Source organism: Fringilla coelebs, assembly GCF_963513975.1.
Source record: "Fringilla coelebs genome assembly, chromosome: 6".
Lineage (NCBI taxonomy): Eukaryota > Metazoa > Chordata > Aves > Passeriformes > Fringillidae > Fringilla > Fringilla coelebs.
The window spans coordinates 8,457,112-8,484,909 of NC_140034.1; the positions used below are offsets into that span (position 1 = coordinate 8,457,112).

The following is a 27,798-nucleotide window of genomic DNA, read 5'->3' on the forward strand; positions in this document are numbered from 1 at the left end:
CTTCTTGCACCCTGTAAGTTTAGAGGATGAACTCTTGGTCAAATCAGGAGGACGATGGACTTCCCGTTTGTGTCCGTGGGCTGGGAAGTCATCAAGCAGGATTTAGGCACGATCATTTCAGCCCAGCCAAGCTTTAGGCTGGTTTGCATTTATCAGCACGTCAGGAACGCAAACACTCCAGAGCTAGGTGGGACAGACACCCCACATTAGACAATTAGACACCTACCTACCTTAATCTGCAATAACTCCACCACATAAAGATGCAGAAATGTTATTAAAGTGATTGGGAATATACAGTTAAAACAGAGAGGAGGGAAGGATATAAAGGCCCACACAATGCAATGTTCCTGCAGCACGGGCCTGTTCTTGGGTTGTATATCACAGGGAGAGGTTTTATTAGAGCTCATTCAATTTTAAAGCCTTAATGGCACCTTCTGTGCCGTGTGATTGGTACAAGAAGGAGAGCTCGGGAAGACGCTAATGCAGCAGGACAGAAGGCAGCTCCACTGCAGTGCTGGCGGCTGGGAGATGAACTCCGGGCTGCCGAGCATCCGCGGGATTAGCGTGACATCGTCTGGCCAGAGCCGGTACCTCCAGCCGAGGCTGCAGCATCCCCCGGCTGGCACAGCCCCACCGGAGGAGCGGGGAATTGCGAGGGGAATTCACTGTTCCTGGTGCCTTGCAGGAGAGCGTGGGAGTGTGACAGTCAGGAGCAGCAAATAAAGCCACACAGTGCGGCAAAGTCGGTGTAACCAAGCTGTAAGCGACTCAAAAATTCAGATTCTCACTTTGTACTCATTGCTTCTGCTGTGGCTAAACCTGCCTGCTGGGTCTGCTGTTCTGCTCTTTCTTCTTTCTTTTCTCTAATTTTCCCCATGCCTGGCTTTTTTCAAACTTCAACGTTTTAGCAATCAGTTGACACTTTTTCTGTTTCTGCTTCTTTTCCATCTCCAGCCACACTTTGCAGACCAGGTGAGACACGCAGCCTGGAGGCTGCAGCATCATGGCCAGGAGCAGGAGTCAGTGCCAGCAGGCCAATGAAGGTACTCTGAGGCAGATGTTCTGTGCCTGACTTGAACCTTTGCATTTAGAAACCAACAATCCATCTGTAAGGTGTTTCTCTATTATCATTATTGCATTGTTGGGGTTTTTTTTTTAGGGTCACCAGGGCTGAAATTTTCAAAACATGTTTGATGGTGTTGCACATCTGAAACTTGGACTCCTTGGATGTCAAAGGCCTAAATGCACTTGGGCTCCTCTTCTCTGAGCCACACACACAGAGCTGTAATCTGAAACTGTGTATGCCTGTAACCAGGTCAGGCAGACAGCATAGGAGTTCATTTGCCTGACTCACTAACTTCCTTGCCAAGAGAACATGAAATTTTCATGACACTGCAAAGTAGCTGATCCACAGCCTCTTAAATGTTGCTGCTCCAGAGATTTTATACTCAGGAAGCACCCTGAATAATTGATCTGCTTTGGGGATACAGGATGATTGATTGATTGATTGATTGATTGATTGATTGATTGTAGTGGTGGTGTTAGTGGTGGTTTAGGAAAAATATTTTAACTGATTTGGGGAAAATAAAGTCTGTATAAAACCTTGGGTGGGATGAGACCACGTGCCAGCTCTAAAAATCTAGGACAAAGCATGGGAAGGTAATGCCTGGTTGTGATTTTAAGCTCGTCTCTGGGCCAGGGGAATTGTCTCCATCCTTGGAAATGGAATCCTCACCAATCCATATTTTTAATATGACAGGTGTCAATCACTCAAATGAAGCTACTGCTCCCCAAGATTACTCTGTCCAAAAACTTTGAAATGACAGCTGAAAGTGACCTCTCAGAATCGTTCACAGCTTTGTAGGCTTTGGGGTATTCTTTTAAATTTGTGGCCTCACTGGGTTTTTTCTTGAAAACACTAGTGAAAGAAAGTGAACGACCCAGGCAGTGAATCTGAGTGTTATGCCTCCTTTTCAAAGCACCTGGGGAGAACAACAAAGGCCTCAAAGTCTAAATGCTGGCACTGCTCTTCCCCACATTTTTCTCATTGTTGGCTCAAGCCACAGCCACAGAGGCACATGAGCCCGTTCTCTGTATCCCACTTTTGCAGCCTAAAGCTCACAGGGGCCTCCCAGACTTTGCTGACTGTACCCACACTCTCAGACCTTTTTCTGGTCAAGATGGAACATTTCCCAAGAGCAAGGTCATCCAGACAGGCACAGCCAAGAGGAGCTGTGGCTCTGAGGAGGGGATCAAGAGGACAGCCTGATGGCTCAGGAGTGCCCATTCCAAGCTGGATGGGGCTTTCAGCAAGCTGCTGTAGGGGAAGGTGTCCCTGCCCATGGCAGGGGGTTAAAACAAGATGATCTTTAAGGTCTCTTCCAACCCAACCATTCCATGATTCTGTGCCTGGAAGACGACATCCATTCTGTAGGAACAGTATTTGTAGAGTGGGCCTGGGCCATTCCTGAATTCCTATGGTTTGAGAGGTTCAGACAAAACATCACCAATCAGTCAGAGGCTTCGAAGGCACGTTACAAGCTGAGTCTTGCTTTCACACCCAGTGGGGCCCAGACTGGGCTGCTTTATTATTCAAACACACTACATCTTAGTCATGTTATTTTTTCAACATGGAAACAGCTACATTCCATCTACAAGCAGAAAGGTTGGATGTGCAGCCTGAACAGCCAAGGCATGTCTGAATTTGCCTCTTTTAAACTCCTTGATAACTTTCTCTATCCCTGAGTACCTTGAATAGTTTTACAATGAGTGACTCAAAAAAAAACCAAGACGCTATCCCTGACTGCACAAGCTGTGAAGGGTTCTCTTTGGATAAATACATTGTTATGACTTTTCTGTGCCATCCCCGAGTCCCCTGCATGGAAGTGTGTGAGATCCCTTCAGTCAAGCAGGGACAAGAGAATCTCAGCATGGACAACAAGCATTTGAGGGTTTTTATTGAGGCAGCCAGGTTGGCACAACACAGGGGAAATGTAAATGAGCACCAGCTTAGAGCTCACACACCAACAGCGTGCATGGGCTCCTCACCATCACTGAGGGGACTCTGTAATAAATAGCCAAGGAAAAAGTTAAAAACAGCTTGATGGCAGCAGCAGGTAGCTCTGTTGAGCTGCTCCTGGCCCGGTGTGAGGTTTCCTCCCCAGAGGCTTCCTGGGCAGAGCTGTGCTTCTCCATCTGTGGGAATTGTTTGGACATGTGGAAACAAATACATGGCCATGAGGAGAGAAGAGCTGTGATTATCCATGAGCAGTAAAGAAGCAAAGTAGCAAAGCACTGAAGAGGTAAAATTTCTACTTTTAAGAAGTAAATAAAATTAGAGTTTTTACTTTTAAGTATTGGAAGTTCTCTTTCCCACCAAATGCAGGCTACATTCACACTGCACATTATCATGCAGCTTTGCAGACCTGGAGTTGTGACCCTGGCAAGATGGCAGGGTGGGGACAGCCCTGGCTGTAGGTGCTAGGATCCAACCATCCAGGAGGTCCTGAATGGGGGCACACAAGCTGGCAGACAGACAGACAGACAGACAGACAGACAGACAGAAAACCCAGTTCCCATCGGACATGTGCTTTCCCAGTGACTACTCCATTTCCCAGACAGAGAGGAGCTAGAAAATTTCTTTTGGAGTTTTGATGCTCAGAAGAAACCAACCACAAACCAGTTTTGATGCATGTGAGAGAGCTCTCAGCAGGGCCTTGGGAAATTCTCTGAGTCAATGGGAAGACACCATGGGGCCACCAGTCACAGGGATGGAGGGAAACCCCACAAAACTCCCTCCTGGGGGGAGCTCCTGGGTCCATTTCCTCAAAGCCCTGGAGTAGCTCTCCCAGCCCTTTCCCCATTCGGGGAATGTGTTCTCAGCTCTCTTGTAGCCACATCTCATTTCCAAAAACTGTGGTTTCATGCTTCACCTCCCAGGACAACTGATAGTGCTTGTCCACCTGCCCAGTATCTATTTCCAAGTTCCTCCTTACCATTTTCATCTCTGAGGAGAAGCTAACAAATCCAGTGGTGACTCCATCCAGATCCTCCCTGGTGAACCTTCAGCCCAGTCTGCTCCAGGAGCTGGGCTTGGTGTCTGCCCCTCACATCAGCTCTGCAGGCCTTGCCAGTGAAGGTGCCATCACCATTTGCCAGTCCCTCCTCTGGCAGACTGATCCCAATTTCCCATCACAGTAACCACTTTACTGAGCAGGCTATTTTCATCTGCCCCACTATTCTGACCTCTCTGTAACTGTGAGTTCTTGCATGGCCCTTGCATGTTCTTGCAGGAAGAGCAGCTCAAAGACTGCTCTTCCTACACAAACCTTTCTTTTAGACCCATTGCCATTCCTATTAGTGCCTTCTTTCACTTTCATGACAAATTCACTCTCCTTTTCTTCTCCTGTCTCCTTAACTTCTCCTTGCAGTCAGATTCAATAACTCCTACCTTTGCCTACAGCATCACCATTCTGGGGCTTTTCTCATCTTGCCCACACTAATACATCCTGCCCACACCTCCTTCACCATCCCCACCTTCAGCAGCACAAAATTCTTCTCCCTCAACTTCCCATCCCAAATTTCATGGCTGTAGAAACACCCTTTACCTCCCTGCACCTGTCTTTTCTTTTTGTGCCTACTCTGGCTGCAATACCTACAGTTCTGTCCTGACTTTCTAGACATGGCACAATGATGACTCTCCTCCATCCTTCCATTCCTTACCATTCTCTCTGACCCTCTCCACACCACCTAGCGCAGCATCCATGGGATCTGGTCTCTCTCTGCCTCAGCAGCCCCCTGCCTGAACACAGAAGATGCTTTCACCTGGCTCAAGATTTCCATTACATTCCCCCAGCCCATTCCAGGCTCTGCAGCCAGAAGCAAGGATATCTTCACCTGGGTGAGTTCTGAGTGGACTTGGCTGCCCTGCAATGGGATGGAGCTGGGAGACAGCAGCTGGGATGGTGCTGCTGGACACTGTCCTGCCATGCTCTGCAGCAGCTCCACAGTGGGAAAGCTCTCTGGCCCAGGGTGGTTCTCACTTTGCCCCATACACACTCACTGTTACTGTCTTGTACTCTCCTCGCTTCCTCCTTCTGGAAAGACATTCCCACCACTACAGCTTGTTTCACAACCACTTTCCCTCAACCCAGATACTAGAGATGATGTTTCATTTTTCATTACTGTAACAGCAATGTGAGTCACTTCACTTGTCAATATTCACGTGTATCAACAGATCAGCAAAACTGTTCTTGAAACATCCTAAAACTGAAGATTTTTCTCATGAGCATTCAGGTCTTTCTTGTTTTCATCCTTCTAGAGTAGACACAAAATAATAGCCTGAAAACACACCCAAAAAAAATTGTATTTGACTGAATTCTGATGTACCAAAGCAAAACAGGAGAGCTGATGAATAAGCTGTGGATAGCCAGCACAATGGGTATGAGGCAAACAGATTTGGTTTTGCTTGTCTCCTGTCTTTGAGGAAGAGAGGTAACATCAGAAACAGGGAAAAAAAATATTGTCACATGTGGGTTGCCCCCATTTTCAGAGAGAGCCATAGAGGGCTGGTTAGAGCAGCAAGAACAAATAAACGCTGCCAAGAAAGCGTGTGTCATGCAACTCCACACACAGACAGCTGCTTGCTGAATGAATGATGAAAGCACTGAATGACGAAAAAAGAGAACTTGTGGTCAATTATATCGCTGCTAGAAGGGCCAGTAAGAAATGAGAGGAACAGAGAGTTACTTGTGATGGAATTTGATGCAGCTGATGTCACAGAAGCCTGGTGAGATGACTGTTCTGATACTGAAATAAAACAGTTGATTAGGAAGGGCAGACTGGGGGTGGCTCTGTTCAGCACCACTGTGGACTTGTGAGCTGCTAGGTCAGATTTACAAGATGCTCAGCAGAACAGGGAGAATATCTGCAGAACGATCTGCTACAGACCACCAGACAAAGTCACTGACTCAAATGCAGCATGATTGTACTTTAAACCCATTATTCATTTAACCCTCATCCAATTTGTGGACAGAAGAGTTCTTTATGCACAGAGAGCTTCACGTGGGAGACACACACTAGAGATGTAAGTAGCCAATAGCAAACCAGCATTTGGGTGGTACAGGTGAATTCTGTAACCCATGAGGGTCACACCCATGGTGAGAGCGTTCATTGCAACATAACGTGGTGAACTAAATTCTGGGTAGAAAGTTTGTTGACCTCTGAATGCCAGGCATCATTGTGACCTGATTGTGACCTGATTATTTACCTGCCCTAAACACTCAGCATTAAAAAGGTACATTCTCTAGCTCAAAGGAAAATTACTATCCGGGTTCATTGCTAGACAAAATGTGGGTAGAAGAACCCAGATGAAAGTTCAGGCCTTTGATGAAGGGTTTATCAGATGGTCAAAAAGTCGGGATTTCCAAGCCTAGAGTGCAAACAGATCAACTAAAAATCTCATCCTGGTTCAGCAGCAAAGTGAAGGAATCAATGTCAAACTGAAAAGCAAAATCACAGCTGTGAAAGGGGGAAACAGCTGCCAGTTAACATAAAATAGAAGTAACTGAGAGAAATTAGTAAGTAAAATTAGGACTGTATAGAAACACCTAAGAACAGAGCAAAGAAAGTCCTTTTTCTTCTACTAAGAACAAAAGGAGCTTAAAAATAATGCATGAATATCACTAGAGAGGGAATAGTAATGTAAAAAAGTACTAAATAGATATTTGTCTGTATTCAGAAAGAAGTGGGACCATGTACACATATAACACAGGGTTGTTGATGGACATTTTGGCTCAGTTACATCAAGAGTCTCATAAGCAAGATCTACTAGGGAAAAATATTTAAAATAAGCACTATGGCTAATTAGCATTTCCAAAAGAGATGACATGATCTCTCTCCCACTTAATTTTGAAGAAGTGCTCATAGTGTATCAATACTCCAAATGGGTAAAGAGGATGAATGGGCTAAGTACAGTCAAACAGAAATGAACAGGAAATGATAACTGGCATCTTTCAAAGAACAAGAATTACTTGCCAGAGTTTTGGTTTTGATGAGTTTGGCCCAGACATGACAGATTCAGGGTTTTCCAAGGCTGTACCAGGGAACAATGCTGTGTCCTGTAAAATACTCAAAGTTATCCCATAATTGATGTGAGGGATGGAGAAGTGAGAGACTGCAAATACTAATGAATGGTCACAGCACAGGATCCCAGTACAGCACTATGAGAAAAGGGAATAAAGAAGGCATGAGTACACTGTGTGAGATGTAGGGAAATTGTTTCCACACTCATGCATAGCAGTAGAAAGATCACTGCTGAAACAGTCCCTGATGTGCAGACTGCTGGAGTGAGGGAGCAGCTCTGGGGAGGGGACACTGGGAGCTGCCCCCCCTACACTGCTTTTCCCCAGAAGCTGCTTTAAGCCACCACTGGAGGCTGAATTTTGAACTAGGCAAACCTTTGGTTGCCCAGGAAAGCCACTCTTGCTGCCTTCTGTTGTCTGCACACTTTCCACGTGTGCAGTTTTCAAAGGAATCTAAAAAGAGGAAACCATGAACTACCTGCAATAGCAACCTGCAAAGACCAGAGCAAACACCACCCTGTGTGAGGTTCAGGACTCACTCTGCTCTTTGGTCTTTTATTTGCTTTGTCCATCACATTAAATCTCTTCTCAGTCTATTGTGACTGCATGTAGGCTAACTGCACAAATACTTTCACAAAACACCACTTGCATCTTGAGTTCCTAGCTATCACCACAGGCTCCTAACTGTGCCAGCACAGTTCTGGCCTTCAGCATGACCTTTGGCAGGGTGCATGGGCAGCAGGCATGTTTCAGACCCAGCTGTCAGGGCTGGTTTTCCATTTGATCCATTACAGTTGTCTGTTAAAAGATAAAAATAAACTCAGCACCAGAGACTGGGACTTCCTTCTGAGAGCTGAGTTCCCCAGCCACAGTCAGTTCCCCAACTGCTTCCCTTCTGAAACACTGATGTATTTTCCCCATACTTGGCCTGCTTTTGGTGGGAGAGGTACAGCTCTCACCCTCTTCCAGCCCTCCTCTCTTCATCATGCCCTTTCTCCAGAGCAACCCAGATCCCTGTAGGAACCCACAGGAACCTGACATTGGCTGGGGAGTCATGGAATCATAGATATGGATTTATCCAGCTGTTTGCTGGACATTTTGTCCAGAAGGATCCTGTGAGAGACATTGTCAAAAGCTTTACTGGAATCCAAAATTATTACATCAACTGGCTTCCCTTGCTCAAGGATTATTATTATGACTGGCTACCTTGTCATAAAAAGAAATTAAGTTTCTCAAGCAGGACTTTCCTTCATGAACCTGTGCTGGCTGTGGCTGGTGTCTGCCTTGTCTTCCAAGTGCTTTTCAATAACTCCCAGATTAGTCTCCATAATTTTACCAGGCACTAAAGTGAGACTGCTGAGGTGCTTTACTGCTCAGCACTGGCTTGTAGGAAAATTCCTCTGCAGGTATCTCAGGACCACAGAAGACAAAATGTGTGATTGCTAAAGAGGAAGCAGACTGTGGTTTAAGTGTGGTCTAGAAAAGGGGGGTTCATGATGAGTGTCTGACATTGTGCTAAGAATGGCTTCCAGGAGGAATGGCTGCCATTTTTTGTACCTTGAATTTACACAGGAGAAAACACCAGGAACTAAAGACTGCTTTGCTTTAGGTGGGAAGGTTGAAATAGGTGTGTTCCTTATGTATTAAGCAGGTGTATTCCTTTTCTATCAACAACACGCTGTGTTTGCTGGGTCCAGACTGGAAGAAAGGAGAGATTTCACCAGGGCTCTTTGATAACTGGGATGAAACACCAAACACATCAGGGGACTGGTGGGGTCTCCATCCTTTGCATCTCCAGAGCAAGGCTGCCCATCTCTGCAGGAGATGCTTTAACCCAGCAGGACCTCTGCAGACTCAGCACAGAGCCCAGACTCAGCAGCCACATGCTGGCAGGGATCTCCCAGTCACAGCCCTGGCCCACTGCTGCACATGCTGGGAATCCAAGGGAGGTTTGGTGAGAAGGGGATTGTTTGGGCTGGTTTTTCTTTTGAACCCTATAATAACACTGCTCACGTCTGGTTGTGCACACTCTTTAAAGAGCTGGGATTCCCCCTTCTGATAGCAGCTACACAGCAGCCACGCTTTTCTTTAATCTCCACCAAGCTATTATTTCAACATACCACCCACACAGCCAGATGAAAAAGCACTGGTAAAAGGGTGGTGCTGTTTTGTTCTTTCCTTCTCAGAAGAAAACCAAGGCTTAGAAGAAAAGCTCAGATCTGTCTATGTACTAACTCCTCCTTTCCGTCTGGAATTTCCCATCAGTTGTACCATAAACAAACTCCCTTCAAATATGCTAAAATAAAGTGAACTGAAATTCAGTAGCAGACACAGAATGAGGGACTACTTGTAATCTGGTGGTTACCAAAGAATGATCAAGAGCTGATAATCTGATTTTTCATGTTAGACTGTTTAAATTTCTTATTCAATAAAGTAATAATTCACTTTATAAATTAGGTTGCATTTGAATACAGCTTTTCATTTGATTTTGTGATTGAGCTTGATAAGGTTTTTAACAGAGAGACGTTGCTCCTTCATTCCCAAATAATGGATTTGAAGAACAAATACCAGCATGTTATTGCCACTTTTCAAAAGGATTTAGACATGATTACAGATTATTTATTGTTTTGTTGTGCTATCATTGATGTTTCTACTAAGACCCCTTCTAGCATGAGACACAAAATGGTGTCCTAACAGAAAATGTCATTGCTAGGAGAAAGGGCACAAATCTTAGATTATCTCATAATTTTTTTGACAACGAACCACTATAAGGGAACCACAGAACAGTAGCAAGATGTCTTTTTTATGAACAGTACAGCAGCTTTCATTCTCTCCTCCTGTTTTGCTCCCTTTGGATTGCTAAGAAGTTTTTTAGACAAAGAGGCCTGGTGTCCACTGTGTCCATTTTATTAATAATTTTTTTAAGTAAACTTTCAAAGCAAAAAGATTAGCTGACATATCCCTGGCTGTCCTTCCACCAGAGAGCAGACAGAAGCAGGATGGATTAGGAGACCTGCTGAGAAGGACTTTGGGGTGCTGAAAGCCAACCATGTCCTCAGCAGCAGGTCAAGGTAGGGGATTCTGTCCCTCTGCTCCACGCTGGTGAGACCCCACCTGCAGTGCCTGCTGGACACCTAACTCTGGGTGTCCCAGCACCAGAGGGATGTGGATCTCTTGGAGCAGGAGGCCACGAAGATGGTCAAGGTGCTGGAGCACCTCTGCTATGAAGACAGACTGGAGAAAGTTGTAGATGTTCAGCCTGGAGTAAAGAAGGTTCCAGGGAGACCTTCCAGTGCCTGAAGGGGCTGCAAGGGAGCTGGAGAAGACTTTTTACAAGGGCATGGCGTGACAGGACAAGGGATAATGGATTCACACTGTCAGAGGGCAGGTTTAGGTACTGAGAAGAAATTCTTTACTGTGAGGGTGCTGAGGCCCTGGCACAGGTTGCCCAGAGCAGCTGTGGCTGCCCCATCCCTGGGAGTGTTCAAGGCCAGGCTGGATGGGGCTTGGAGCAACCTGTTTTCCTGGTCTTTAAAGAAGTCCTGAGCAAAGGGACTGCCTGGCTGCGCAATGTCAGGTTTCTCCAGGGCACCCAAAACCAGGTGCAGGACACCAGTGGCTGTTCCTGCAGCTACCTGCAGACATTCACATCCATCTCCCTGCAGAAGACATGAGCTTGTTTATCATTGCCTAGAGCCCTCACTGACAGCTAGGCATGTATCTCAAACATCCTGAAAACAAGCAGAGAAAAGACACTGCGTTCTTTCTGAAGAAGAGAATCCATCTTCTTTCTTCTTCTGTTCCTCAAAGTGCCAGGATGTCACCCAAGCTGATCAGGCACCTCAGACAGGAAGATGCCTCTGCAGAGGAATGGAGACATTTTTAATGGGTGAGCTTGCATTTTTGTGTTCTTTAGTGCTTGGTAGCATAACAAGACACCCTTTTTTTTTCACCCATGTATTTGCTGTGTGTATTCCATAAGCTCCAGGATGACTCCTGACAGTGATCCTGTTTGCTTGGGACCTGAGCAGTGATGCTGGCACAGCACACTATGACACTTCCATTCAGTCAGGCATTTGGTTCTGGAAAATTGTAGGATTTCCATGTCTCATTATATGTAGATATCTATAGTTGGTTTGTTGGGTTTTTTTGGTTTTTTTTTAATTTGTGATAATAACTGGGTCTCTTACAGTATCTTTTTGCCACTTCATCTCAAAATATCTGCAAAGGAAGTCTTTAAAAGAATTCACAGATGTCTTCTAAACAGAGAAAACTAAAATTCAGAGATGAGATTAATGAAAAGAGACCACAGGATGAGTCCAGAACTGAGCTGTATCTGTTTTCTTCCCATTATTTGACAGCACACGCTACCAAAGCTGGCAGAGAATTATAAAATATTTGCATTTCTTAAAATGTTGAAACCTGGAGGTTTGGCTGAGCAGAGGTTTCATGCAAAAACATCCCACATCTGGGTAGCCTGGAGTGCACAGAGTTGTGGTGGCAAGGTCCACCTGCTTCCACTCTGCAAAGTCACTCCAGAAAAGCTACCACAGGAATCACTCTCACGCACCACAAACAGACAGACAGACAGACAAAATTTCCCATCCCCAGTGTCACGTGTTAAAATGTGTCTGTTCCACCCCAGCACCAGGTGAGGCTTCAACATCTGTCTTTCCATGAGGAATTTTATTTACAAAATGATTGAAGCTGCTAGTGTCAGGAGAAAATGTGATGGAAGGGATGATTTTTGATGTCAGAGAATCTTTCCAATTTACATGGTTGCTTCACAAATTAATCTTCTAAAAGTATATTCCCAGCACCAAGGAGGGCATGGAAATTGTGCTTGGAAAACGAGGCTGTAAATTCATTGTTTAAGTGAAAGCAAACTGCTGAACACAGAACAAAATCTCAGATGTCTATAGGAAGACCAATTTGTAGCAAGATATATTTATATTGAAAAAAATGTGCCAGAGCTCAAAAGTCAGTGCTTTCAAGGGTGATTTCCAGTAGATTTTTCTGTTGCCTATTCTGTTATTATGATGGAGTAAGAGGATCTGAAAAACTGGTGGGAAAGGAGGGGGAAAAGCTTGGATTTTCTCTCTCCTTGGGGTGTATACATACTTAGAAATCTCAAGGAAGACCATACTTCCTCTTTCAGACTGTATCAGAATTTATCTGAGAAAAAGTGAAGCAAATATCTCCAAATATATGCCCCACTAAATCTTTCACTTCAGTTGGAGGCTTAATATCAAACCTTAATCAGGTAATTTCCTTTCTTCAAAACATTAAGTTGCTTATAACAATACATTTTTTGAACTCTTTACTGAAAGTGTTCAAAAAATGTGTGATTGTGGAACTTAGGGACAAGGTTTGGTGGTAAACTTGGCAGTGCTGGGTTAACAGTTGGACTGCATGTTCTTAGAGGTCATTTCCAGCCTAAACGATTCTATTCTATGATTCCAGCAGAGTCTTTCATACCCACCAGCACCCCCCCAAAAGACTCAGAGGAGATGCCTCAAAAAAGACATCAGAGGGAACCATCCAGCTGCAGGAGATGGTTCCATGGCCTGGCCACTGCAGAGTGGAATCATCACCCAGCTCACCACCCACATATGAGCCTCAGTTTCCCCACTGGAGGTCAGTGACACAAAGGAAGTGACCAAATTAAGAAACAAATAATTGTAAAGTAGAGCCTGCCTGTCACAGTCACATTTTCTGAAAAATCCCTTTGCCCCAGATATTCTCCTGAGAAGTTGAGAAGCTTCAGAGAAAAGGGAAAACAAATTCTTATCTCATTTGCTTCTCCTGTGTTGTGCTCACATGTGGAATGTGTTTGGAGATTGTTTATCCAACTGGTGATTGTTTCATTGGTTTCATGTGAATTGTTTTGACTTACTGGCCTATCAGGGTCAAGCTGTGTCGAGACTCTGAAAGAGTCATGAGTTTTCTTTAATATCTTTTTACCCTTCTGTAAGTATCTTTTCTGTATTCTTTAGTATGGCTTAGTTTAGTATTCTTTAATATAATATAGTATCATAAAAAAGTAAATTAGCCTTCTAAGAGCATGGAGTCAGATTCATCATTCCTTCCTGCTACAGGACACCCTGCAAATACAATACCTGCCCAGGTCTGTGAGCTCCCCCTGAGGTGCAGTCAGGTGGACCCCAAAAACTCTGGCAAAGGCTCACACAAGTCACTTGTGCACAAAGGTTCTGCAGAGAGACTTGCTGCTGGCAGGAGTGTGCATCCCACTGCTGGCTGAGGCTAATGCCAAGGGAGGGTTCACCCCAAAGGAAGTCACAGAGACCTCTGGAATCTTCTTTTCTTGAGAAAATCTGAGCAAGAGAGCACAGGGCTCACAACTCTACCCTCTGTGACTCCTCCATCACACAGCTGAAGTTCAGATCAGCAGCTCAGGAACTGATAATAAGGTCTGTCATGCCCAGGATGATTCCAGCTGTACACATCAGAGAATTCTCAATGCAGAAGGACCCCAAGATGATGTAAGTTGCCCATTTTTATAACCAGACATCCTTTTGAACCAAAGGGCTCACAATCCTGAGTGTCCATGTGTGACTGCAGGCCTCCACAATACACCATGCTCAGGAGAAAGCCCAGCACATGAAGTCCTGTTCCCAATGAAACCTCCCAGCCCCTTTTGTTGTCCTCTTGCCTTTTTCCTCCCCCTCCGTTCCATTTCCTTTTCCTGTGTGCTTACATGGCAGCACATATAAATCAGTACATCAAACCATTTACAGAGCATTATTTCAATGTTATCTCTGTTCTGCAAAACATTTCCTGCCTTCCTGTCTGCGGCTTTTCTCCAAGGTGCCCCTCAGTGCTGAGCCCAGCACAGACATGCTAAGGTCACCCACAGGCACCTGCCAGCTCTGTGTCATCCTCCCCCAGCAGAGTACCAGTTTCCTAAGGCCACCCACCTCTGGGGCTTTGGTGCAGCTCTACCAGGTGGACAGCTGGGATCTTTGCCTTGGAGAGCTGGCAGAAAGGGTCCCTGACCACAGCAGGAGGAGCTGATGCAATGCAAACACCAAATCCCTTTGAATCCCTGCTGCATCAGCCAGGTCCAGCCTGGCTGCAGAGCAAACTGAAGGAGGCTAAGGTAAGAACAATGGTCAAAAATATTTGGACTCACAGAGTGTTTGAATGAGATTTGGTTTATCTGAACCCCAGGTTTGTCCCAGGCACTGCTGTGTATGTCAATTTCTTGTTCTTCAGCCACTCTGCTCCCTCAGGATTTGGAATGGGAGGATGAATTTTAAGACTTTGTTTCCATGGTTGACACAGTTTTTGTATTAACCTGAGATTCAATACCCAAAAATACAAGTCCTGCAGCAGCACAGAGCTAGGGGTAGCCATATTAGGTGTTTGCGCAAGATGCAAAACCAGCTTGAACTCTTCTCTGATCTGTGAGAGCTAAACCAATCTCAGGTCTTGGCCCAGCACTGCCACTGCTTTGAGTTTGTAAAAAAATTCTAATTGAGTATTCTCTGAACCGCACCCTTTTCCTCCCCATGTGCTAACTGTAACCTTTCTGCCCCTGTGGGTGTAGAGTTTCTCAGTATAAGAGAAGAGTTTCTGATAAGAAAAGAAAGCCAGACAGATCTGTCACAGGGCTGCACGTGCGGCGTGAGCGGCAGAGCCGAGCCCGGCGCAGCTTGGCAGGTAGTGACGGGTACTTGCTAACTCATTATGCTTTCAGTGTCCTTTTATTCTGACAGCTGGAGCTGAACAAAAGGACAAAGTGGATGGGCTGGGATGCTTGGGAACACACATGTTCAGAGATTGAATTCAAAGTTTGGAGCCAAATTCCCTGAGCTGCAGCAGCACACTCGTGTCTCAGCTTTGGCCACACCACTGGCAGCAGTGTCCCAAAGAAGCTGTTAGATACAGTCCCACCTCGTCCCAAGGACCCTAAGGTACAGACTGGCACCTCTCCCTTCTTACCACTCAGAGGGTAAAGCTGTTGTTGCTCCAGAGAAGCCAGTGGTGCCAAAGGTCTCTCAGAAGCTCTGTGTGACAACCAGCTGTGCTCTGCCAGCGAGCCCCTGACAGGGAGCATATCAATCCCAGCATGTGACAGGGTAGGACTGTCAAACACAGACAGAGCTTTCTTCTTCAGAGTGAGAGACCTGTCCTTGATGAGGGCATGATCAACCACCTTCAACTTAGTGGATTTCCACCCCTGAGGCGCACAGTGCATCACTACACCCGTGAAAAAGGAGAACTGCCAAATTTCTACACACCACTCACAAAACCAGGCAAACTTAAAGCAGGAGGGCTTTCCAACACAGACATGAAATGCAAGCATTTATGCAGCCTCACTAAGCAGCAGCAATCTTACTGTACAATCTCACCCATCACGTGGAGGAAAGCCACCTAACCAAAAATCTTAGCAACTGACAGCCCCATATTGTTAATTTCCAGCAGCAGGACTTGCCTGCAGACTGCATGCTATGGATTGGGTGTGCATGGTCAGACAGCAATCCTTGTAAGCTCTGCGCTGGGCTCAGCTCAATGGTTTTGCCACTCAGCTGGCCTGGCTGCCAGGGTGGCACATGCCTGCACCTCATGTGTGAGAGAAACACCCAGCAGGTAGGAAGTGACTGTGAGGCAGCTGAGCTTCGGTTTTAGAAGAGTTTGACACGCTTTTAACATTCTGTGGCTGATCTTGATATAGACTGAAAAAAGCACCAAGGCCAGCTTTTGTCCCTGTGCCAGACCAACAGCATCACAGGCACTGTCACAGACAGCCCAAGCTACTGAGATTCTTTGCTAGGCACAGTGTTGGATCACACCAGTGCAGTAGCACTCATACAGTGATTTGGGCACAGGAGCACAGAGCAGAATTCAGTGCTCAGTGCTTCTCAGCCCCTGGACACTGCTGTCCTAGAGACTCTTGGCCGCTTTCTTGCCTTGTTCATGATTAAGAAAGTCCTTTTTGCCATCCTGTATATGCTGCACTCCCCAGATAGGTCAGCAGCTCTGTTCCCATTCAGTGCACTGCCTGATAACAGGCAAAGAGACAGACATTTGGCTGTTTTTTAAGACCTGTACTTCACGATACTGTTTTCATTTCCTCACTTCCCATGCTGCAAATCTAAAGCCATATTCTCTCATTTTCCAAAAAAAAGAACCTTGGTTACCTACACAAAAGATGCACAACTGTACAGAATTGTCTTCCTGGGTAATCTTTTGCAATATACGACCACAACCCTGTATTCGGTTGCAGGTGGAGAAAGGAGGGGCAGATGATCTCACATTTCCTCCATTTATAGATTCTTGTTGGTCACAACCAGGGGAAGATGACATCAACACAGAGCATTTTCATGTGCAGTGGAACAGAGAAATATCTTACCTGTTTTTCTCTTGGTAGTTTCTAAATGAAAGAAAAGGGGAGTGAAAAACACAAGGCTCAAAGTCTTTCAGACACATTGGATTCCATCAGCTTTCCAGGTATTTCTGTTCACTGATCAGTGGTGTATAAGCAATTTCTCTATCATGGTGCTGTGAAAATTTAAAAAGAAAAAAAAAATCTGTGTTATGTAGAACTGAGTTAAAACAGGGCTGGACCCTTTTCTCTCTTATTTTTTGGACAGTCACTGTACCTCAGCAGGAAAATGATGAAGAGTGCATAAAAGACATCACTTATGCAGCTTACCTTGCTTGAACACACAACCTAAAGGCAACTATCTAAATAGCACCCAGAAATTAAATTGCAGAAAGAAATATTCTCAAAATGCCCAATCTGAACTCACTGAGGGTTAAAATAAACATTTCATCCATTTACTTCTGTTGGATTTGGCCAGAGAGTTTCTGCACTCTGCTTTAAATGGTTCTTCATCTGATTTTTTTTACTGACTAGGTGAGATATCAGTACAATGCAGCTCAGACCAAAATTTATATTGCTGCCCTGCTTGTATTATCTCTACCAAAACCAGAGTAAACTTACTTGTCACGTTTGTTTTGGTCTTGCCACCCACAGAAGGTCTACCTCAGTGTTCATCTCCAGTCACAGAAGATCTTATCAAAAGTTTTTGAAAGCATCTTCCAACATGAAATCTTGCATCAGTCATCATCTTGCAAGAGAATGGTTGTGGGTGATGCCAGCTGGGGCTGTACTACGGAGAGAAGCATGAAGAAGATAAATAGCAATATTTTTCAAGTCTGACTGAGAGATTCAAAGGCACAGAGATATCTCATCTTTCATTTCCCTATGGAAGACCATGCCATTTTCAAAGTTTCATCATTAAATCCAGTTGGAAAATGCAAATGGGTCTCTGACTATCCTAAACCCAACATCAGGGAGAAAACAATCAGGCAGGTATTTGACCCCACAGCTGATTGCAGCCAAATGGGAAGCGTGAGCTGGAACATCACAAATACCACAGAGGAGCCCCTGGTCTCTGTGAAAATTCCAGTTCTCCAGGTCTGAGAGCACTCTGCTCTTTTCTATCCCACATGTCTGAATGAAAGACAGAGACAAATCAGCTGCAGTCATCTCAGAAACATTATTCCTTTATTGTGATTTCCTTTGGGTTTTATTTCTACACAGAGAAGGAACAACATGAAATCACACATTTGAGGCAGTGCACAGACAGGTTCCAGCAATATGTCCAGTCAAGCTGCGCTGGTACAGACAGAAATTTCACCTATTCTCCTCCACAGATGGAAACCAGCTTCAGCCTCTTTTTTCCCCAATTCCTTCTGGTTCCTGAGAATAAATTGCTCTTTCAAAAAGACCCATCTCCAGAAACCTTCTCCAGAACAGAACAAAAGTAACTTTTTTACACCAGAATGAAAGTACATATCAAGCATTTCTTTATTTTTCAGTAGAAATGTTTCACTTTCAATACAGATACCAAAAGTAAATTCAGTTCTCTGGTAACCTTAGGTTGCCACCCTACAGTTCCCTCCTGTCCCACCTTAGCCCTCAGCAGTCTGCAAGCACTGACAGACCCTCATGGGGTCCTGTAGCACCTCACTGCAAGTGGCACTGGCAGGAGTTGATGGAGACATTGCCTGAAAACTTGATAAATCTGGTCATAACTGACTTTGACTGAATCACACACAGGTGTCACAAACTGGCACTGTAACATTGGGGTCTTCTTCCTCCCTCTCATAAAGCCTTAACTAGGGCACTTGGTAGAGATGATATGCTCCTTCTTATCAATCCTCTTTGCTATTAAGGAACTCCTGCAACTCAATTCTACTTCTAGAAGGTGTTTAAACCACCATCAAATCTTCTTTAGCATTCTCAGCCTTTTCTATCCCAGCTGGCAGCAGAATATCCCTCCTATCACCACACCATTTATTGGGCACTGTTTCCCATTATTCAATACCCAGCCAATTCACACATATTCAGGTGAGCCAATCCCCAGAGTGGGAATTACCTCCACTGTAGGAATCAGCATCTCCCACAGGTGCTCTGCCCTGAGGAGCCACAGTGCTTGGGGCAGTTCATCAGACCCCTGTCTCTCTGGGGCATGTTTGCAGTGAGTCAGGTGCATGTCCAGAACAGGAGCCCAAAACAGAGCCTGGCAGTCACCAAAGCAACCTCCCACCCGCTGTAGAACCTCCCACACTTGAGCAATTCTGTTCAAGTGACAGAATTTGACAGCAAACTCTTAATTTTTAAGGCTGCTTCTCCTCCTAGGTGCTCTGCTGGCACTTGGCAGCCCCTGCTTTCTGTGCACCCCCAGCTAACAGGGACACACTTTTGGGGACTCTGATGAAGTTGAGACCACAGAACCTCTTTTAGCTCACAGCACTTAGGACTGCACGTGGTACTGCCAGCTACTTCCTGCAGCTCTGTCAGAGCAGCCTCTGAGCACGGCACGAGCTGGAGCACTCCATCGTCTTCTCTGTAAAACCAGGGCAAAAAAAGAAAAAAAAAAAGGTAAGTGTTCCCTCTCTGAGTCAAGGCATTGCTTCTATTTGGCAGCATTTTCCTTTGTTCTGTTTTGGTCACTGTTTCTCCATGCCGTGTGTCTCTGCTCAAGAAATGCAGATTGTGTTGATGCCTCACCATAGTCTAAATCTCCTTGTGACTGATGTAGTTGCTGGGTCTGTATTAATTAATTGCAGTTGATGTACCCCCTCCTACCTGTCTTCCTTATGAATTCCCTTTTCTATAAAAAACATATTTCTCTTAGAAATCAACTTTAGCTCCAGTCAGGGATAGATGATTACTAGGATTGAAGGATTTTGGCAGAATAGAGATTGCTGTGAAGTGAGCTTTAGCTATTACTGCAGTGCATGAGCCATGAATACAGAATTATAATAGAAATATGAATGCTGGGGTTTTTTCAGGAGAATTCACATCCAGCCTTTCCTCTCACCCTTACTCTGCTGGAAAAGCTAGGCAGGCATTTAATTGTCAAGTTTACCTGCTGGTCTATAAAGACTAATTGGATACATGAAATTCCTTCTTTTTCTACACATTTTATTCACACAGCTCTGCTGATATCTTGCACTCAGGGATGCGGGGGCTAACCGGAGTTTAAATTAACTTTTTTTTGGTCAAATATTTTCAGAGTTGATTGACTACTTTTCCAAAGACCAAAGAGCATCTGAGTTTATTTTAAACCTGTCCTTCTCATAATCCCATTTAGATCTGCTGCTGCCCCTAAAACAGCAGCTCTTTAACTTCCAGCAACTTCATTGTGGGGAAGAGGGGTGTAGGGGAGAAACAAAAAAAAAATCAAAAGAAAGCAAAAAAACCACAAACCCCATCCCCCCCCCCCCAAAAAAAACCCCAAAAACAAAACAAACAAAAAAACCTTATTCTGCTCATTAGTACACAATGGGCAAAACTGATTTTCTTCTGAGAAGTTTTCCAAAGTTCTCTACACAGGACACTATATTTAAAGAAATTTAATTTGAGTTGGGCACCCCCTCTGCAGAGATTTCTGCCTGAAAGTGCAGATGGTTCTTTCAGGTTCAGCATTTCCCAAGCCTCTTGGGAGACAATGACCTTACAGCCTCACCACAATCATAGAAATAATTTTGCTGCCAAGTGTCAGGATGCTTTGGGAAATGTCTACTAGCTGGGATTTTTACATTAAAAACTTCCAGGATAAACCCTAAGTGTGCCAACAAACAAAGATGCTCATTGTGGTAGGTGTATAAAGAGCCAGAAGAGATCAGAGATGAGGATTCAGACAAAACACCACTGATTCAGCAGAAGTGAGTGTGCCCACAGAGATGTCAGAGGTGTGTACATGCAAAGAGGAATCTTTGAGCGTCACAGGGTTTTTTTGTATCACTAACGACTTAAGGGGAAAGCCCTGCTGTTGGTATGGTAAGGTAGCTACAGGAGGTGACCTAGATGTCAATAAGGAAAATGGAAGTTCTTCAATTAGTTGAGAGCAAATCAGAGGACAAAAAGGAACAAAGAAATTGTGTTTCACAGTAAATGGAGAAGGAGGAAATATTTGTGTTCACATCACTGTTAAATACTATTTGTAGGCGCTGTTAAAAATAGGATTGTTTCAAGTAAAAAAGGCACTGTGGTTTTTGCAAGGCTTTACAAATCCTACTTGCTCAGAGACTTCCACTTTAGACAAAAGTAAAATAATTTTAAGATAAAATGACCTAGACTAGTCAGTAGTAGCCATTATGTCAGCGAGCACTGGTCTAACAGATCATTAAATTATTTTGGGCAACTCTTTGCTCTGTTTTTCCTCAGCACCATCTTTAGTACTGATGATGCCACCACAGCAGCTTCCATACAGACCCATGCGGGCAGGGCCAAGGCTCCTGTCGGAGAGATAATCTACTGCCACAAAATCAAAGCCTAACACTATCTTCAGATTTTCCTACTCCTGGAAAGAGAAGCCATCCTATCTGTGCTCACTCTTTGCAGCACAGTTAAGCCATGTTCTGACTGGGGGATTTAACAGGGATGAAAGAGACAAATGCATTTTGGGGTGGCAGAGAGAGCCTATGATCTCTGTGACTGTAATGATTGCAGTGAAGGTGTCAGTGCAGGAAAGAGGGGACACTTGTGGGAGTTTGATCAGATGTGTTTGGTTATGAATATGTTCATCAACTCCACCTGAACAGTTTCTATCCCAGAGATGATTTTGAGTCACAGTAAGTTGGGGTGGGCATGGCTCTGGACTGGCTCTTTCTAGCTCTTAGTGTGCTTCTAACTGCAGGTGCCAAAGGTTTGGCATGAGTCTCCTGTTTGAAGGCCTGGAGGCCAAGAATAAGGAGGATGATATCCATAAGTAGCTTCTGGGGAAATCCTAAAGTCTGACGGATAACAGCACACCCCTTTTTAAGGGGAACAGTGGTGGGTTTGGACATAGGTCTTGGTGCTTCTTTGTTCAGCTGCTTGAAGTCAAATTTTCCTTAAATCTGGCAATAAAACACATTCATCTCTAAGTGTTGTCAGCACAACCAGACCTCCTCACCTTGCTAAAACATCCTGTTCCCTGATATCCCAGCCTGTTCTCCAACATCCCAGCCTGTTCTTTTAATAATCCAGAGCAGTATCCATCCACTTCTATACCCTTAGAGCCAAATCTGCTGGTACTTGTCTGTGCTTCAGCATCCTTGAGCATCCTGATGAAGGAGAGAGGAATGGGAATCACCACTCTCATCCTCTTCTTCTAAAACTTCATAGCTCCAGCACAAGCCAGTAGGAAAGTTTGGTCAGCTGGGTTTCCAAATGGGCCCCTTCTTTAACAGAAGCTATGCACAATTAGCCCCCAATGTCAAGGCCACCAATTAAGCTGCAATAGCTTTAGGGAATCATTGAGTGCTTGGTGGTTTCAGGTGTGGTGAGGTGTGAAGCAGAGCTGCTCTCACTTGCACACTTTCACTGCTGCTGCTTCAACACCTACACTTACCTCAGCCTTTCGACTTGACAGGCTTTACAGTTTAGCTTCAAATCTATGACAGCTTTTCTCGGCTTCCTGATGCTTCTCCTGGCCATGGGGCCATTCCTATGGCTCTGGGATCTTTTCCACGCAAGCTGGTAGGTACCAGAGAGTAAATCTGCCCTGCAATAGCTGCACTCTGATGCTCTCAGTGCAGCTGAGAAACTTTGCTAGGTGAGAAGTCCCAAAATCCTGACTCCTAGCCTTTGAATCATGAGACCAAAGTCCCCTGGTACAGGTGGATTTTGGGGTCTGTTTTTCACCAGTGAATTTCCCCTACCTACAATGTTTAAGCAATTTTACCTGCTTTTATATACCTGATCTTAAACCCAGTACAAGGATCTTTTGTCAACATTTCTCTCCCGCCCACCAGACATTCTTCTCTCCTGTGCAGTCCCTCTCCAGGTAGCATGGCACTAGGACACCCAGATTAAGGAAGTATCACTTTTTAAAACCGGGCCTTTGTCAAATCTAAATTATGACAGTTCCCCTTATAATACCACAGCTGCCCATTTTAGCAAATTAGCACATTTAGTACCATTGTGGGATTTCTAGGGTGGAAAGGGGGAAGGGGATGTATGGATTTATGTAAAAACCTGCACTGAGGTATTTAAAAATCTACAGTCATTGAGAGTTCAGATCTATGAACAGTGTTATCTTGAGGTAAATCAAGTATCTTTCCATCCTCAGGAAAGATTGCTGAGCTCCTCACCTCCTGAAAGGCAATTGATTAATAAATAACTTCTCTCTTCTACCATATCTCTTCTTTATTTTTATATTTATTATTATCTTCATTTTAATATCTTTGTAAGACTGCTTCTATCTGCATTATATCTCATATCTGCAGAATAGAATTAAATACAAAGGCTGAATAACTAACCCCAGGGTCTTGCTACTTTCAGCCTACAAATGCTGAAACTTGTTTTAACCAGCACTAGGCAAAAGAGGAGTTACCTCCACCAGTGGAAGAAAGATATTTTAGGATAGACTTGTGCTCAGGCTGGATTCCCAGGATAGCTTTAAAACAATTTTTTTTTTCTATACAGTTTTGAAACTATATAGTGCCAAGATTATATATTCATATATTATGTTCAAATTTGAAACCAAGTTGCTTGAAAATACATGGGTTTATGTTCAAATTTCAAACTATACAGCTTCAAATCCCGTTGTGTTGCATGTGTCAGTAAAAATTATTGGTCTGATGGGTAACCAAGTGCAGCCATGGCTGTTTCCCCTTTTTATGCTGAGATTTGCTTATAGGAGTGACTTCATTTACTAATTTGTTTAGTAATAATGGAAAAAATATTCACTGACTTGCTGGGCATATGGGCCTATTCAAAGACACCATAAACACTTTTCCTTCCTTCAAGAACAGCAGAGCAAATAGCACAGCAATTTCTTAGTTTTGAGTTAAGCGACACAAAGGTTTATCAGTTGATAATTTAAAGGCAATTATTTTAAGTTCTGCATGAGAAGAAGCCCAGGTTCAGACATTGGAGGAGTGCCATGGCTGGTGACAAGCACTGTAGGCGGCACAAATGTCACATCTGGGAACTCATGTGTTTCAATATAGATTTGAGTGTCCAACTGACGTCCTGCTGGCACACTCGTGTCAAACGCTTCCAGCACCACACTCTTCCAAGGAAAGCACACAGAATCCCTCAGGAGAAACTCTTTCACTGAAGGCTGATTTATGCTTTGAGACACTCGGTTGTTTTCCTCTACAGATATTGGGGACAGGAAGGAAAGTGTGAAGGGAAAGTTTGTTTTCATTTTAACCATCAGAGAGGTTATTTCACGTTGTTTCTAATATCCACATAAAGGCCTCAAAACTTTCAGCTCTAGCAGTAATGCCTGGAAGAGACAGATGATCAGAAAAATTTTAGAAAATAAAATATAGATTAATTAATGTGCTTTGCTCATGTAATTGTACTCATGTTATGGATTTCACTCTGTCCTTTTTTTCTTCTGTCCCTGTGTACATCAGGTGAGTTACTCCAAAGACTTTCAACCAGTCTCTGTCCAACTATTTTGCTGTTTTTGATTTATCCTTCTCTGCCTGGTACCAATAAGTGCAATTTTCCTTTTTTTTTTACTTTTTCTAATAGTGGTTATTTTTATCACTCCAACTTTCAACAGTTTCATATGAGCAGTTCATACACAAAAAAACAAAAACAACAACAACAAAAAAAAAGACAAAGTAAAGTCTTTTGCTTTCCTGCTTGTTTTCATTTCCCTTTTTTTACACTTCAGTGTTACTGAAAAGACTTTTCTTGAGAAAAGATTAATGCAACTGGCCCAAATGAGCAGCAGGAGCCACTGCATTTTAAGAGTATGAAAAGTAATTATCTAGTTGTCTAACAGCATGGACACAGCATAAGAATATTAGAAATGGAAGAGTATAAATACAGGGCAGGCATCCAGGAAATCTTGGCAGATTCCCAGTGATTTTTGCTCAGGTGCTTCGTGACCTCTTTGTCCGGGAAGATGAGATGTTTTGCACGTCTTGAAGGGGAGAAAAGCGCACGTGGTAACTGCGGTGTGTCTCGTGCAGTGGCTCTCACGGAGCAAGAAGCCTCAGAGTGCTGACAAAAATACATTGAGCTGCTGATGCAAAACACAGCTGCTCTAACACCTATGATTGGTGAGACCTAGCAGATCAGGATAGGCCACAAAAAGGTGAAAACAGCTACTGTGGAGAGACTTACTCAACTGAAGGATTCAGGGCAGCAAAGGTAACTCATTGCAACAGTTTGTGTCTCACAAATGTGTTCTTGGATATCCTTGCTCATCCTTGCCATCATCACTAGATTTTATCCCTTATAAATGCTTCAAAATTGCTGGGTGTGATAAATCTCTTGAGTTCTGGTGTTCAAACCAAAACTGTTCATCACATATATTAATAGAAAATGGCACCTAGTTTTTTTCACTGGTGTAATTGTTACTGTTTTTCACTTGAATTAGTATTTGAGGTGAAGGTTAGCTTCGACATCTCAGAGGAAGACAGAACTGGGAATTGTCTGGGCTGAGCCAAGCATCAAACTATTAAACTCTAAAGGTCTGGGAAGATAGGAATGTGCTTACAATTGAAAGGGGCGTAGAGGCACAGAGAAGTTGACTTTAGTCACAGGGTGGATGATTGTGGTGTTACTTCCTTCCCCTTAAGGGTGTATCAACACAAGAGAAAATGTCACGGGGAGAAATGTCATAAATTGTCTGCAGAGTGCTGCTTTGTGTTTTCAGTTTGAGAGGAAAACCTCTCTGCAGGCCTGGAGAACTGAGTGGAGGCAAGTGAAGCTCTGAACTGGGGGTGGATGCAGTGGCCAGTGGAGAAGACTCTTTCCTGGACAGAGCTCAGAGCCTGGAGAAGGTGAGGAGTGGAGCAAATGGGTGGCCTCCTCTCCTCCTTCCTTATATTGGGCTGGGACTTAGAGCACTCCTCCAAAGCTCCAAAGTTGACAGGCCAAAGCTTCGGGACAGTCCTTCAGCACCTGATTCTCTTTTGAAGTGTAGGTCCATGCCCACGGTTGCGCTTTGTCAGCTGAGGTGTCGTGCTTGGTGCTGACAGCCTTTTACAAGTGAAGGTCTCTTCGGCTCAGCCCCTGCCTTGTGGCTTAGTCCATATGCCGAACACCAAGGAAAAGTGCCTGCTCCAGGCAGGTAGCTTAGAAAGTCACAGGCATCTCCTTCCTGAGGCTCCAAGACTTTCTGTGGTGTGCAGGTGTACAGCAGCTCCCACACCACTAGGCATGTTTTGAGTCAAGGACAAGCTCTGTATATCAGTTCACAGACGAGATCTGGGCAGAGAACTACTGCTGACTCTGAAATCACCTTTTTTATCCCCTTTACACAGCAGATTGGTAGGTGGCCCAGAAGAGATCCCTCCTCCTCCACCAAAGGTGGAGGCAGCAAAAACGCATCACCACCAGCCCTCCCTTATTGCAACCACTGTGTTTGCTCAGAAGTTAACACCAGCTCAACCACCCTCTGTGTTAAGAACCTTTTTCAATAGCCAACCTAAACCTCCCCTGACACCACTTCAGGCTATTCCCTCAGGTCCTGTCAGTGGCCTGAGTACTGTGCCATTTTCTCCACACAACAGTGAGGACACTTCTCTAGTCATTCTGAAGATGGGACAATACTGAACCCAGCTTTTTTTTTTTTCAAATACGTCTAAGCTGGTCCACAACTTCATATTCATCTGCCTTACTTCTGTAGGCTGATCCCCTTGTGAGATTTTGGGTGCAGGCGATACTTGGCATGAGGAATGATGGAAGTTTTAGCATTTACAGTATGATTTTAGAATGGGAACTGAGAAAAAGAAGATGGATGGTTTTATGTCCAGGGACAAAACTTCAGATCCCCCTTGAGAGAGCTTCCACACAGCCACCATAATGCAGTCCAGCTCTCAGAGGTGGAGGAATGTAGCCCTCTCTTTCTCAGCTCATGTCTCAGGAGGAAACTTTTAAACATCCTCCATTCCACTTGCTCCACAAACATGTCAAGTAGACACTTACAAAACCATCACCTTTACTGATATACTTTTAAGTGATGCAATGCTAACTTTCCACCTTGTCTTCTGATTCTCAGGAAATATCAGCTGGAAAAAGAATAATGGAACGCTGTCTACACGAAAATTGTAGCTCCACTTGCCCAGAAATTCCTTATAAAGAGAGTCAGACACTCCTGGTTGCTGTTTACAGCATTGTTTTTGCAATAGGCATTCCAGCAAATTGCTTAACTTCTCTGCTTACGTTTGTACAAATCCAAAGGAATATAGTAGTTGCCATCTACGTTTTCAGTTTATCATTGTGTGACCTGATGTATTTAAGTACCTTGCCTGTATGGATTATCTATGTGAGAAACGGGCACAACTGGACCATGAGTGACACTGCTTGCAGGATAACAGGATTCATCTTTTTCTGCAGTATCTACATCAGCATTCTGCTTTTGTGTTGCATCTCTGTGGATCGTTACATGGCACTGGTGTATCCTCTGGAATCAAGGGGGAGAAGACAACAGAAAAAGGCCACCATCATTGTCTGTTTTCTCTTTGCTGTGGTTGCAGGAATCCACACTCCAGTATTTTTTATGGAAGATAAGCGAAACTGTACAAAGGTGAACACCTGCTTTGAGACAGTGCCTCTTGACACATTATTGGCTCATCTCAGCTTTGCAAGATTTCTGTTTGGATTTGCCATACCCTTCGGAATCCTGATTTTTACAAACTGCAAAATTCTGAAAGCTATAAAAAGAAGCAGCAGCTTGACTTGTCATGAGAAAGCCAAAGTGAAGCGTGTGGCTATTACCATTATTGTTATTTTCTTGATCTGTTTTGCTCCATATCATGTGGTTCTCGTAATAAGAGCCACATACTTCATACTTCATCAGGACTGCCCATGTCCGTTTGAAAATAAGATATATTCAGTTTCTACAGTATTTCTGTGTTTAGGCACTGCAAATGGTGTTGCTGATCCAATCATCTACGTTCTGGTCAGTGGAAACGTCAGAAAAGACTGTTATAGGAGCCTGAGAAGATGGAGATGGAACTCATCCAAGGTAAATTCATCCACTGATCACAATACTGACAACATAAAATTGGAAATGCTAAAAGAATCAGAGGAAGGGGGGCAAAGAAAAGAAAACACAGAAATAACAGATTCATCTGACAATCAGAAGGCCTGTACCAGTGGCAGAGACCAGGAAAGTGGCAGCTAGCTGCTGGAGCAAATAAGAAGTTCCCAATGCCAGCTGCAGGACACAAGTTTTTACGCGCTGACATCATCTTGCATATCCTGCATGGGCCGCTA

General features: G+C 44.2%; 1 protein-coding gene across 1 annotated transcript; it reads left to right on the top strand.

The window, feature by feature from the left end:
- Positions 1-54: 54 nt before the first annotated feature.
- On the top strand, positions 55-27,706 carry GPR132 (G protein-coupled receptor 132; the record flags this gene model as incomplete). The annotated part of the gene is given in 11 exon segments (XM_084207979.1): positions 55-187; positions 3,971-4,095; positions 4,754-4,900; positions 10,236-10,346; positions 11,728-11,733; positions 13,476-13,585; positions 14,653-14,775; positions 15,079-15,184; positions 19,376-19,400; positions 19,403-19,461; positions 26,579-27,706. Coding segments are annotated over 11 exon segments (2,073 nt in total).
- Between the last annotated feature and the right edge of the window lie 92 nt (positions 27,707-27,798).